At 40.6% G+C, this 15,246-nt stretch overlaps 1 protein-coding gene across 3 annotated transcripts in view; it reads right to left on the minus strand.

Moving 5' to 3' along the window:
- LOC126094815 (OTU domain-containing protein 7B-like) overlaps nucleotides 1-15,246 on the minus strand; it is a 96,612-nt gene that overhangs the window by 22,723 nt on the left and 58,643 nt on the right. For all 3 annotated transcript variants that reach the window (XM_049909390.1, XM_049909388.1, XM_049909387.1), the window contains exons 8-10: nucleotides 9,739-9,976; nucleotides 5,229-5,430; nucleotides 3,121-3,492 (exon numbers count right to left, since the gene is read on the minus strand). In XM_049909390.1, coding sequence (XP_049765347.1) covers nucleotides 3,121-3,492; nucleotides 5,229-5,430; nucleotides 9,739-9,976 — 812 coding nt within the window. The remainder of the gene's footprint in view (nucleotides 1-3,120; nucleotides 3,493-5,228; nucleotides 5,431-9,738; nucleotides 9,977-15,246) is intronic.

Raw genomic sequence — 15,246 nt, forward strand, 5'->3', positions numbered from 1 at the left:
GAAAATGTTGCCTTTTAAAACCGTACTCCAAACGGGTCTTCAATATCAAGGTATCTTAAATAATATGTCATATACAACAATGGATTTTAATTTTGTACATGTCACTGTCCACAGTGTGCACACAGATGTAGTGATTCAGTTATTTTACTTGTTATGCAATTATAACAACACACGAAAACTGGTACAAACTATATAAGAATCACAATCATATCTCTACATTAAATCTATAGATTCACTGTAATTACTACAGACATTCATACAGAAACTCGGTTACAGGTTCACAGAGATCTTTAAGATCAAGTTTAGACCAAAGGAGAACAGGAACGAAAACAATTTTGTGTAAAGTTTTTACTTCAAGCTGCTCTATTGATCTTTGTAAATGATAATCTGGTACAAAAGTGATCATTCCAGGTTAGAAATACTGTAAGTGCTGAATACAACCTCTACAATGGAAAATAAATGGCCACTAGACCTAAATGACGCACCAGGAGACAAACTGAAACAAATATTCATCACAATCCCTGACAAACAGTAACAAAAGAAATGCAGTGATTGCTGTTTAAATACCATAATGGGGCTTTTGGTCTAGACATGTACCAATCATGCTAGAATAGGCAGAAAATTTATAATTTCTGTACACGATTCAAAAATATCTTTTGCATGAAATGCTGTCCTGAATCATTATGAACAGCATAACAATGTTTTCATCCAATTTACAGATTGCAATCAAAGGCCTCTGATAATGCTTCATGAAATATCCCATAATGTAGTTTAAACAAAATTGATAGAAATTCCTCAAGAAGTGTGAATGGATGGAAAGGAAACTATCGAGTCCTATTGGTAGTAGACAGAAGGAAAATTATGAACAATAAGAGCATCAAGTACCAAGATCTCTAACCCTTACTATACAACTTCCATCACTCTGAAAAATCCTCAAAGTATATAAATAATACTGCCTTATTCAGTGATAATATTTATGGTTTTTCATTTTGTTAGACAAGACAAGAAAAGCTGATATAAAATCTCGTCTTCCTTTCAATATCAATAAGACAACGACTATGAATTTTCAGTATGATCTACATGTAAATATGAAACTGATTGTCTGAGATGCTCATACTGAATCTGGAATGATAAGTACTTAAAAAGTGTGACTACAGAAGATTTAGGTTCTAAAACTGAAATCAACAGCAAGGTTAAGGCAGCATAGTGTAATTTTATAAAAATGAAATTTCAAGTTGAGACTTAGCACATTCTTTTGTAAGATGTGCAAGCAGATTCCAATAGGGAAGAGACCGGAAAGACAGTGCTGTTTTGAAGACTGCTGTTTTCTCAAAATTCCAACAGGCTACATTTCAACACAACTAAAGAATTTCACTATTTCCTTCAACACGTGTGTTGCGTAAATTGACTATGACATTGACCATTCCAGGAAAAGTAGATAAAGTTAGGCTTATGCAAAAAGAGTATCAATCCTTCCTCATGCTAGTCTTCTGCAACTGCAATGAGGAAGGGTAAAAAATGTTTTGGTACCTGTGTACCCTCTGCCACAAACTGTACTATGCTTCTGTAAAACAGATGTAGATATACTTGCAAATGGTCCTTAAAAACAAATATGCAGGACCTCCAGCTGATCAGCTCACTAATGACCTCTTTCAACAAGCAAGAACTGACTTGTATTATAAATAGCTGCCGAAGTAGCATATTTTGAATACATGCAGCACATCCACAAATGAAAGGTAGAGAGCTAACAGAGTATACATTAAATACAACTCTAATTGCTTGGTACCATAAAGACTTTGGTAGAAATTAGACCAGCTGGTAAGCTCTTCGTTATTGCTGACAACAAACACACACTCCCAATTGATTGCAACCTTTCACAGACAACAAGGTGCATAGAAACTAGAAGCTAAACACTTACACTAAGTGCATTCTTAATTTACTTTAATGAAACAGATACAGTCTTAGATTAAAAAATCATCCTAGCACAGGCATGTTAGACAAAGCTATCTGCAGAAGGAGAAGACTGGAGAACACATGTGGGCTGATAAGTTGCTGTATCAAATGAGACCACAAACTTTTACTGGTTTTCTTTATTATTCTTGATGGCTATTCCTGATTATAAGGCTATTTCTTTGTATTGTTAATATTCCGCACCTATTTTTTAACTGCGCAATAAATAGGAAAGAGCATGTTGTAGACATTCTCCCTTTAAATAAAAAAACTTCCACTGAGAATTATTTTTTTTTATTTGTAGTCCTATCAGTTTCCAGTTATAATTCTTAGGAAATAACTACTCTATATATGACAAATGCATTTATTTACAGCTCAATTAAGTTCATAAAGCAAATCTTTGGTTATATTTTAATGGCCACTCAAATTTATCTTAACATGCGGGACAGTGTAAATAAGCATTAACATAGCTACATACACCTGCCACTAGTGGTGGCAATATCATTCTGAGGCAGGACATTAATCTAAGTGAAGATTTTCAAGGGCTGTTGTTTACTTTCTGTTTATTTGTGGATGCTAAACAATCATTATTTCAACATTCAATAAAATAGAATTCTTATTAGGAGGGTGATTAAAATGCTGTAGTAAACTATGTCCGAATGACATACTGGGTGAGAAGAGACCTAGTGTTTCTATGTTCAGTGCATGATGTATGACACGCAAACCTTGCTTGTTCCCTCTAGATTTGCTTTTGCCTTCAACAGCGCAGTAACTCACCTTCAGTGAACTTTCTGTACCAATTGGGTTACAAAAAAGCTGTCACAGAGCAGAAGCCTTCCCCCCCCCCCTCCCCCCACTTTTTTTTAATATAATAAATACACAGTAATTTCTCAAACTTTTCTAAACATTTCTTCATTACAGAAACACACACCACCATTTTACACCATACATATGGATAGAAGAACACTTAAAAACATGCAAAGACAAGCGTCAGGTCATGGTCTAAGTTACGAAAACCAGATGCTTCAACAGTAACCCTTGAACAATCTCAACTTTACAATAGGAAAAAATATCACCATGCCACACCACTCTCTACAGCAGGAATCAAAAAAGCGAGGGTAAATGTTTTGCACAAACTCAGGAAGTTGTCAGAAGTGCTATTTCTCCTACCGATGGTGCAACATAAGAATGTGACGCCTCATCATCATAAAATGTCGATTTGGCAAGGAACAGAGTACGTCCATTCGCACAAGCACCAGGTGCCTTTTGATGAGGAAGAGTCTCAACTGAGGGACGCATCATTTCAGTTGCATAGAAGCGGGAGCGTCCAGCCCCATACATTACTCCTGTATTTGGTGCAGAAGTGAAAGTAGCTGCCGTAGAACCAGGATGAGCCTCAGACTGAAAAGACTGCCGAGGTTGTAACTGCTTCTGTTGCTGGAGCTCAAATCGGGCACGAGCACAAGCCAAGTAGTTGCGTATCATTTCTGCTTGGTAAGCATGCCTCTTTTCTGTGTGCAAAAGGGCACATATTACACGCTCCTAAAACAAAAATAAATGTCGTCATTACACTGAAACTTTAAGAATATTCTAAAAAGACAAACTTTGTTCTCCAATGGGCAATGAACAAATGTTCAGCTAATGATAACAATAAAAAACTATGCAGGTCATTAATAATTTGTAAAAAAATGAATTTAATCAAAGGATCTGGTTGGTTTACTCAGTTACGAACTATGGCAACCTAACACTTAAAAAATCCTCACAGAAAATTCACATTACAGTGACAGGGAGAAATGAAGAAATTTCTTTGTGAACTCATATTTTTTTTGGGTATTTTAAGAGAAAGCTCAGTGAAAGTCAATGAATGTAGCCTCTTATCTAGTAATGATACTCATTAAGATAGAAAAAAAATTTACAGCAAGCCACATCACAAGAAATATACTCATGTTTGAGAAAAGTGTTTCATTACATTCAAAATAGGGCCTTAGTGCCAAGAGACAGTAGTCACATATGTACAAGTTGTCATGTGAATGTGTGAGAGTTCTATTTCTGAGGAAGCAGTTTGTCTGAATGCTTAAATATATTTTTTTTCTTTACACCTGTCATTCAGACAAACTTCTTCCTCAGAAGTAGAACACCTCTTTGTGGTGTGTAGCAATCTATCATTTTGATAGCGAACATTTTATTTTTGGATATTCCCCCCTTCCCCCACTGACTTAAATCTGAGAAGACTGTGCGAAAAGTACCAGCACCAGTTACACTCAAAATGAGGGGAAAAAAGGGCAAGTGAATTATTTGTGTCTATTGAACTATTGAACCTGTTTCACCTAGTCATGCTAGACATCATCAGTGTTCTGTAGTATGAAGAAAAGTATTTAATTATACACATTTTGATAGGAGATCTGAAATCATTCTTCACAGTTCATTTAAATTATTTACCTATTTACAAATATATGGTTGAATCAAACAACAGAAAATCCAGGAGGGAAGGTAACAATATTATGAAAAAGGATAGTTGCTACACACCCTATAGGGGAGTCACAGATACGTATAATAATAATAATAATAATAATAATAATAATAAAACATGGAGACTGGGTCATGAAGGGGGAGGGATAGCAGGGTAGGGGTGGGATACGGTAAAGAAGTTCTACTTGTGGGAGCATACAGGGACAAGGTGGAGAGAGAGAGAGCGAGAGAGAGAGAGACCAGCCAAGACAGTGGTCGTGTATTCCAGAGTTGTGCTTGTGTGACTGTTTTGTTTTTTACTTTTAAAGAAGGTCTTTTGGTCAAAGGCTAAAATAGCAGACTTTTCAATGTGGCTATCTGCAACTCATTGGTTCATCTTTATATGTAATATTAGATAATTTAAATGTGCTGCTAAGGATCACTACAGAAATCCCACCAATATCTGTATAATTAACTAATTACCTTTATATTATAGACCACTGATAATGCTTAGCATGAATAGGCAAAACATCTTTGGTAGACACAAATTAAACATTCACATGCAAAAGAAGGAATTTTTTCTTCTCTGTTTGATAAAGCATGGCTTACAAAAAGGGGCTGTAAATATTAATGAAAACAGGTCAAGGTTTGCTGTGGCTTAAAAAACAATCTCTAACAGGCAAATGAATTTGTTCAGGGTACAGAAGTGGAGATGACAAAGCTATCCACATTCTTACTGCAGTGTTACTGCAGTGGGAGGCTCTTCCAGAGCCTTATGTTCAATAAAAACATGAAATGATTGACAGTTTATTCTTCCACTCGAATCTTACCTGTTGCTGATTATTAAGTGGGGTGTCTTTCTTTTGGGCATTGACTTTAGATGCTCTCGTAAGTGATCCAAAGTTCTTTCTCAATCGACGGCTAAGGCTGCCAAACTGTTTTGCTACTGCTGTCTGAAACTGCCTCGCTGCTTTCCCTCCAAAGGCCACACCTTCATCACTGGGATCACTGTCAGAAGCCATCTCAGAAAACCTGTTTACGTAACATAAATATAATTAAATTGATACCGATAATCTAAATCAAAGACATAGCAAGTCTGATTAAATAATTACTGATTTTGAAGTTTAAGTAAATAGTAAAATACATGCAGTGTACATTAATAAAATCATTTTGTGTCAGATACAGTTTACATTAATTACATTTTACTAAGCAATGAAAGAAATGACACAGAATGCAACAGTATGAGAACCGAAATAGAGCTGCAAGACGCAGACTCATAATGCAAAAAGTCAGAAATGTAGATCAAGAGAATATATTTATGAACAGGTGGCATACCAGATTAAATTAAATAAGATGAGAACCTAAAAAATTAATGTTATATGGACACAGACAAAAATGGGCAATTATTTAACAAAGGAACTTATAAAAAAATTATGTTACAGGTACAAACAGAGTATTTGAAAAGAAAATCTTAAAAGGGATAAGAACTAATTGAAGAGAAGGAGAGAGTTTCAAGTAAACAATGATGAGACCATGATTCTATCAGAAACTGAATTAAACAAAACAACACTGCCTGACAAGAAAGTGAAGCATCCAGAAGTGGAGGAGAGAAAAAAAAAAATGAAACTTCACTGGTTGAGAGGGTATGTGATGTTATCACAGTGATTAACAGCTAATCATATTTATAAAGAACTTGGTAGCATGAGCCCACTTATGTGTACAATGTTGCGCCCCCTTCTGGCCTGGAAGCATGCACTGCTTTGGTAGGGAAAGGTATCAAAGGTGTTGCACATTCTCTTGAGGCAAACAGGCCCACAACTGTTATTACTAGTCCTTGATATCCTGGATATTAGCACTGGGATGAAGCTGATGTCCAAGCAGGTACCACATGTTCTACTGGGGACAAATATGGGCAACTTACTGGCCATGGGAGTCTCTCAACATTGTGTAGACAGTTTCTAGAGACAAGTGCCATGTGCAGACAAGCGTTGTCATGTTGAAAAATGGCACCTCGATACTGTTGCATGAGAGGTAACAAAATGACGCAGGATGCCTGTGACATACCGTCATGCTATCAGAGTTCTCTCAATCACTAACAGCTGTGATCTGAAGGCATATGCAATGGCTCCCCATACCATTAAATCAGGAGTAACACCACTACACCTCACCAACACGCTGGAAGAATGGGACCGCTACTCATGTCATCGCCATACTCACCAACAATCACTGGGGTATCACAGAATGACAATTCGTCACTGAACACAATGTGACACCTTTCATCAGCAGTCCATTTTCTCAGTCACAGCACCACTCCAAATGCAGCTGCTTGTGCTGTGCTGTTAGTAACCAGCATATACAACAGTAATTCCTTAGTCTGACATCTGGTAGTCTCTGACCAATGAAGTGGGATAACAGAATGATGCGGTGGATTCATTACTTGTTCTTGGATGGTAGGCACAAGATGTGAAAGGTGTGCAATGTGCTTGGTGCACAATACAGTGATTCTTGTGGCGGTCAGATGTGGTTGATAGAAACCTTGATGATGAGTAACATACAGACTGTCTGGTTGTAACTACAGTGCAGCTACTCACAGAGGTCCAATGTGGGCTTTAATTATCATACATCAGCGAAACTTGGTAGATATTCTAATGCATTAATGTGCAAACTAATTACGCTTGGGGGGGGGGAGGGGGAATTAGTTCCAATTTTCGCAACCGTGTGCAAATCTGGCACTGTAAATGCAAGAAAGACATATATAGAAATGTTTCCATATGTAATGGATTAAGAGTGGGATGTGGGCAGAAAAGACTAAACAAATGAGAAAGGCATAAAGTTGATTTTATCATTAACTGCCACTTACACAATATGTTTAATATGAGCACCAGAGACACTGACGACCTGCTGCATCTGGAAAACAACGTGATGAATAGTTGACCACGGCAATCCAGTGGAATCTGAGCAACTTGTTCCTGTATACTAGCCTAAAAAACAGTGAGACACTGAACATGTCCCAAGCAAACATATTCTTTTAGACATCACCAGAGCCAAAAGTCACCCGGATTCAGATTGCTGTGATTCTGCACACCATGTATCTGGAAAAATCACTGAAGATAACATGTTCATTGAAGGTTACATTAAGCAGATCCTTCACTGCAGTTGTACCATCTTATGGAGATCTGCTGACCCTCAGGTGCAAACATTGTGTGTGTTCATATTTTCACTTAGTGAAATGTCGATTCATCACTGAAGACAATACAATTCAGAAAATCTTTATTGTTCACGCCCAACAAACCCTACACATATGATCTCAAATTCTGGATTGCTGCTAATGTAGCGACAAAGAGAGTGTGCGCATGCACACATGTGCACACTCTCACACGCGTGCTTTCATGGAATGAAATAAGCTTTTAAAAATGTATGTAATATTTTCCCAAATATCAGAGAAAGAGGACACAAAAAGGAAGGTGCTATCACGCAGAGATTACATCGTTCTGTGTCCTGTGGAGCCATTTGTGAACCAAGGATGAAACATGACAACCAACAACTTCTTCACATCTCTTCAACTTCCTAAGAAGTTCAAAGAAAAGAAAATGCCATTATTTTGTGCAAAATACAAGATCCATTGTCGTGAAATATACTACACCAGCATCTGCACATTTTTCTTTGTTCAAGTCCAACATTCTGATCCTTAGGTCACAGTTGGCAGATAATATGACTTGTACATCATTATCTTTGTATTGGCAGGTATTTTCCAATTTATAATTACGTCTTATGAACAACAACAAAATTTCAAATAATTTTCTATTCTCTCGAAAACTTTATCCTTGATTATTTCTTTCTTCATTAATTTACTTCCTATATATATGAAAGAATCAATTTCTTTAATAATTTTTCCATTCTAAGTTATATCCTTCATTTTCTAATTTTCCTGCTGATTTTCATTACTTCACCTTTTGTTAAACTTATTTCCATGCCCACTTCTTCAATTACTCTCTGTCACCTATTTAGTTCTTCCAACTTCTGCTCATTTTCTTCCCAAATCATTACCTCATCTGCATATGCTATGATTTTCATATTGTCTGCTGCTGACCCTTGCAGCTGTGAGTCTACATTTTATATCTTCTCTGTCTCGGCCCTCAGTTATTTACTGCCCCAATAAGTCTTCCACTACTTCAGTGTCTCATTTAATAACAAATCTCTCAGCATCACCTGACTTATTTTAACTGCATTATATTGTTTTACTTTTGTTGGTATTCATCTTATAAGTTATTCTGAAGACACTATCAATTCCATTACACTGTTCTTTCACATTTTACCATCTGCCAGAATTACAGCATCATCAGCAAGCTTCAAAGTCTTAATTTCTTCACCCTGAAATTTATTCCCCTTTCTAAATTTCTTCTTGGTTTCTCCAACATCTACATAGAAAATAAAGCTGAACAGTAAATTCACTTTAGCTATGTGAGTATTCAAAAGCACTGTAGAAGGATACACTACAAAGATGCAGCCTGATCTGACAAGAAACAAGATTGCTGGACCTCAAAAACTAAGGAATATTTCAGCTATCTTTCAGCTTATGTTCTGAAAAGAATGAAATCAGTACCAATAACCAAAGGGGGAAATTATTTGAAGCCTCTAGAGATTCATGGGAAATTTCCAGAAATATGGTCTAGTTATCATGCTACAAATTGTGTAATGCCAAGCATGAAGAGGAAACCATTGCTGATGTGTCATCCTGTGCTCAAGAAACTAGAAGATATCAGCTGTTGACCAGAATAATTTCAAGGTACTTCTAATAGTACTGAGCAAACTGGAATGATATTATGTATTATTCTCTTAACGGAAACAGAGTTGTCATTAATGGGTAAGTTATCGTGAAGAATGAGAGGCGGAGGCGGAGGACAACAACAATGATTTAAACAGCAAATATGTTCCACAACAATTTTGATTCTGGTTCACCATCATGTTATAGGCAAATCTCTATTTAACCTAGTCAAATAAGCATTGGAAGGTAATGGGAGAATATTTCTAGCTACTGATGTGGAGAATCCTACAATGCTACAGATACCAACTGCTTAATGCAATTACATAGCTAACCACAGTGCTAAGCATTACAAATTCTCTCACATCACACAAGTGTTAATTTCTTATTACACTTATTTTACCCTACTTTTGTCACTAGATGTCTGCAAAGTAATTAACAGCATTACTGCCATGTCTGAAGAAACACCCATGATTTTACCAGTAGGTTATGTCAATTATAAACACATTTCCCCACAATATTCCAAATAAAAAGATTATGGTGAACAACATAATTGTAAAATCTTATGAAAACTTCACCTTTTCTCAATGTCAGAGCCATCATCGGTGGATTCTGGTGGTGAATCAGGACCTGGAGGAAGTTCTCTCACATCCAAATATTCTGCCAAAAGACCAAGTTGGTCTCTTGGAGCAAGACTGAGTTTTCGTACCAAATGGGGTTGGGACTCATCACGACCCCATACCAGCTGCTCACCAGGATCCACAGCAAATTGTATAGGAAGAAGCTGTCTGTCAGAACTTATCAGAGGCACAGCAGCTACAATGAAGGAAAACAGAAACCAATGAGTTTCAAACAAAACCTTAAGGTATAGTTAGACTATATGAACATCCCAAAATAGTGTCACAGACCCCACATACAATATACAAGGACTGGATAAAAAGTTATGAGAACCATTCTTTTTCTCTGAAATGACTATTTACAAACGTACTTATAGTAACAGACCTTCAATATAAGCAGCCCCGTTATTTGTGGCATCCTTTGCCAAATGTCCGGAAGGTGTCACATACCATCTGTGCATCTACACTCCTGGAAATGGAAAAAAGAACACATTGACACCGGTGTGTCAGACCCACCATACTTGCTCCGGACACTGCGAGAGGGCTGTACAAGCAATGATCACACGCACGGCACAGCGGACACACCAGGAACCGCGGTGTTGGCCGTCGAATGGCGCTAGCTGCGCAGCATTTGTGCAGCACCGCCGTCAGTGTCAGCCAGTTTGCCGTGGCATACTGAGCTCCATCACAGTCTTTAACACTGGTAGCATGCCGCGACAGCGTGGACGTGAACCGTATGTGCAGTTGACGGACTTTGAGCGAGGGCGTATAGTGGGCATGCGGGAGGCCGGGTGGACGTACCGCCGAATTGCTCAACACGTGGGGCGTGAGGTCTCCACAGTACATCGATGTTGTCGCCAGTGGTCGGCGGAAGGTGCACGTGCCCGTCGACCTGGGACCGGACCGCAGCGACGCACGGATGCACACCAAGACCGTAGGATCCTACGCAGTGCCGTAGGGGACCGCACCGCCATTTCCCAGCAAATTAGGGACACTGTTGCTCCTGGGGTATCGGCGAGGACCATTCGCAACCGTCTCCATGAAGCTGGGCTACGGTCCCGCACACCGTTAGGCCGTCTTCTGCTCACGCCCCAACATCGTGCAGCCCGCCTCCAGTGGTGTCGCGACAGGCGCGAATGGAGGGACGAATGGAGACGTGTCGTTTTCAGCGATGAGAGTCGCTTCTGCCTTGGTGCCAATGATGGTCGTATGCGTGTTTGGCGCCGTGCAGGTGAGCGCCACAATCAGGACTGCATACGACCGAGGCACACAGGGCCAACACCCGGCATCATGGTGTGGGGAGCGATCTCCTACACTGGCCGTACACCACTGGTGATCGTCGAGGGGACACTGAATAGTGCACGGTACATCCAAACCGTCATCGAACCCATCGTTCTACCATTCCTAGACCGACAAGGGAACTTGCTGTTCCAACAGGACAATGCACGTCCGCATGTATCCCGTGCCACCCAACGTGCTCTAGAAGGTGTAAGTCAACTACCCTGGCCAGCAAGATCTCCGGATCTGTCCCCCATTGAGCATGTTTGGGACTGGATGAAGCGTCTCACGCGGTCTGCACGTCCAGCACGAACGCTGGTCCAACTGAGGCGCCAGGTGGAAATGGCATGGCAAGCCGTTCCACAGGACTACATCCAGCATCTCTACGATCGTCTCCATGGGAGAATAGCAGCCTGCATTGCTGCGAAAGGTGGATATACACTGTACTAGTGCCGACATTGTGCATGCTCTGTTGCCTGTGTCTATGTGCCTGTGGTTCTGTCAGTGTGATCATGTGATGTATCTGACCCCAGGAATGTGTCAATAAAGTTTCCCCTTCCTGGGACAATGAATTCACGGTGTTCTTATTTCAATTTCCAGGAGTGTATTTCCATTGATATCCCGTACTGACCACTCTGTGGCATGGATAATGTCATCTCTGGTGTTTTACCAGATCCCTCGCAGTGGTTCTTTCATTTTGGGAAAGAGATTGTAATTGCAGGGACTCATGTCAGATGAGTATGGTGGATGTTCCAGGCTCCTCCATTGCCAGCAGCGCAAGAGGTCCTGGATAGCAGCAGTGGTATGGCACCATGCATTATCACGCAGAATGATGGAGTGCTGTTCTATGAAATGTCATCGATTTCACCTGAGCACTGGATGAAGGTGGTGTTGCACATATGTGCAGTAGTAGGCATCATCTAGCGTCACCCTTAGTAGTACAGTGTGATGCAGTATTACCCTATCAGTGTCATACACCATAATGAACATCTCTTTCACAGCACTTGGAGTAGCATGCACACTTTCTGTGGACAAGGAGAGAGAGCAGAGGATGCCTTCATCCCTTCAGTGTTTCAAGTTTGGTTCATACAAACATGCCCAGGTTTCGTTGATGGTGATAATGTTTCAAAGAAATTCGTGTCCTCCCCTTTGGTACCGGCTCAACAAACCCTGTTCGATGGCATGGTGGTGCTACTGCTGCATATCTGCCATTTCATTGAGAATACAACGTGCTGTAATTTTGCTGTACCCCAGAACGTTGTGCAGAATGTGGAGTACAGTTTTGTGGCATACTCTGACATTTGCTGTTAACTCACATGCAGTATAGTGGCGATCAGCATCCAACAAGGAAGAAAGGAGTTTAACTGTATTAGCCTCCACGTGCGGTCGTCCTATATGGGAGCAGTCCTGTACAGCATTTCTGCCTAATCTGAACACTTTAACCCTCTGTGCGACTGTGCTGTATGGCAATGCTGCATCACCACATGCTTCAGGCAGTCCCTGGAAACATTCTTACATATTCCAACCTCATGCCACTTCAGTTTTGAGCGAGGAATGTTGCTCTATCTTTGTAGACATGATGTTAGGGGGTTGCACTATTGCTATGATGTTCAACGGGCTACACACTGCTGTAGATTTGCAGAGTATTGTCCCCATTCGCTGTAAAACTCTTCTCACAGGCCTTCATTGTGTCAACACAGATGGTAACTCACTGGTTTGACATTACAGCAGTGCTACCACTATTTTGTATCCAGCCCTTGCATGTAAATAAACACAAAGACTGTATCTGTCACAAAATTAGTTTATCACACTCCTTTGATATTATGTGTCACTTCTGTTAAATTTCAAGAACGTTTTACAGCTAACAGTTCTGTTGCCATTGTGAACTGATGATGATACCACAAACATAAGTTTTGAGTAACAAAAAATCACACAAAAGAGGAGGAGGAGGAAGATATAAACAGGAAACAAAAAATAATAAACAAAGTATTAGAAATTAAAAATATCAATGCCAACAGACCCAATAACCACTATATTAATTTATATATAAATATGGTCTTCTCACAAAAAATAAATCAGGTAATTGAATAATAGATCTCATGCTATGACATACAGTTTGCAACAACATTGACTCTTTAGAAAGCAAATTTTATTGGTTAGAATAGGTTCTTCATTATGTTATAAACCACACTCATGTCATCTTTTGGAAGTTTGGAAAAAGTGACTGACAAGTGTTTAAGCTCAATTTGTTCAAAATGCAGGCCAGACCACCCCCCCTCCCCTCCATCCCCTTCCTCAGCACATGCACACACCTGTATGCCTACACTGTGGCTGAATAAACTCTGCCAGGACTGAGGTTCATTTCGTGTGAGGGGTTGTGTCAGGGAATAGACAAGAGGAGAAAGAAGGCAGGGAGCATCAAGAAGGGTAGGGGAAGGATAGCTGATGGTTAGGAGGGATATACCAGGTGTATGGGACAGAAATGCAGGAGGGGAGAGGAAGCATGTGCAACATATAGGAAAATGACAAGAGCACTAGCTCCAGTGAGTTTGTGCAGCATACAAATGTAACATATTGGTTGGTTGGTTTGGGGTATAAAGGGACCAATCTGCTGGGTCATCCATCCCTTTTTCCTGACAAACAAGGCACAAGGCAAGACAACACCCAAATTTAGTTTGAGAAACTAAAAGGGGTTAAAAGGAATTGGGAACCACAACGAAAAAGAAAACGAAACGAACAAGAAAAGGGGGAAAACATACAACACAGGGAAAAGCAGAGGAAGGCATTAAAACCAGAGAGCAGATTGTCTGGGCTGGCCGATTACAAGAATAAAAGAGGATGAGCCAGCCACTCTGCATCACATTAAAATGCCCAGCCCAAAAAGACATGGCGAAATGAACACATGGAGAGAAGGTGAACACCAAGACAAACAAATGCAAAGAAAGGGTGACAGAGTTAAACTGGAGGGAGGGTGGAGGCCTCTGAAAGGGGCCAGACACCCACCCTTAGATGGTACAATAAAAATCACCCTCACAAATAAAACACAAAATTAAATCTGCTGTTGAGGTATAGTCACCCAACATCATAGGTAGGGTGCTGGAAAGAGTAAAAGACAACTGCAGAGGGGCTAAAAGTGGGCAGCCCAACAAGGTGTTGACAACAGTCATAGGGGAGCCACAGTGAGACTGAGGTGGGTCCTCGGGATGGAGGTGGTGACCATGTGTTAGCCACATATGGCCAATGCGTAGCTGGCAAAGGACAACAGATTCCCTGCGAGTGGCTCGCATGGATAATCACCACACATTTGTTGTCTCCTTGATAACATGGATTGCAAAAACTTTGCAGCAGAAGACCAATTGCAAATCAGTCTCCAGCAGGCCAATCTCCGGATATGGCTTATGGTAGCCTGTTTGGCCAGATGGTCAGCAAGTTCACTGCCCGGTATCCTGACATGTCCTGAGGTCCAAATGAAGGTCATAAGATGTCCACTGTTGCAGAGAGCATAAAGAGACTCCTGGATAGCCAGTACCAAACGATGTTTAGGGAAGCACTTGTTGAGAGCTTGTAGGCTGCTTAAGGAGTCACTACGGATAATGAAGGACTCACCGGAGCAGAAGCAGACATGCTCAAGAGCACAATAGATGGCAACCAACTCTGCAGTGAAAATGCTGCGGCCACCCAGCAAGGAGTGCCGTTCACTATGGCCAACATGAGCATAAGCGAAGCCCACAAGACTGTCGACCATTGATCCATCTGTGTAGATTATTTCTGAGCCCTCAAATTCACTGAGAAGAAAGAAACTGCCAGCAGAGGGCCTCAGGTGGAGCTGAGCATTTTGGGCCTTTCAACAGTTCCAGCCAAAGCCGTGGCCGGAAGTGGACCCACAGGAAAGGTGGCAAGGGGAAAGCGTCGAGTTCATTAAGAAGCAACCGGACACGGACAGCAAAGGGATTCCCAGTTCTGGGCTGCCGTTACAGAAAATGGATCACTGTGTTAGGGAAAAGCAGTTGGTAATTTGGATGGTGAGGTGAACTACGAATGTGGACAGTATAATTTGCAAACGATAGTTGCGCCGGAGCCACAATGGAGGATGCCAGCTTCCACAAGGAGGCTGTTCACGGGGCTCATTCAAAAGGCTCCCGTTGCGAGGCGAACTCCACAGCAGTGGACAGGGTCCAGCAGACACAGTGC

The sequence above is a fragment of the Schistocerca cancellata genome, chromosome 8, assembly GCF_023864275.1.
Source record: "Schistocerca cancellata isolate TAMUIC-IGC-003103 chromosome 8, iqSchCanc2.1, whole genome shotgun sequence".
Classification (NCBI taxonomy): domain Eukaryota; kingdom Metazoa; phylum Arthropoda; class Insecta; order Orthoptera; family Acrididae; genus Schistocerca; species Schistocerca cancellata.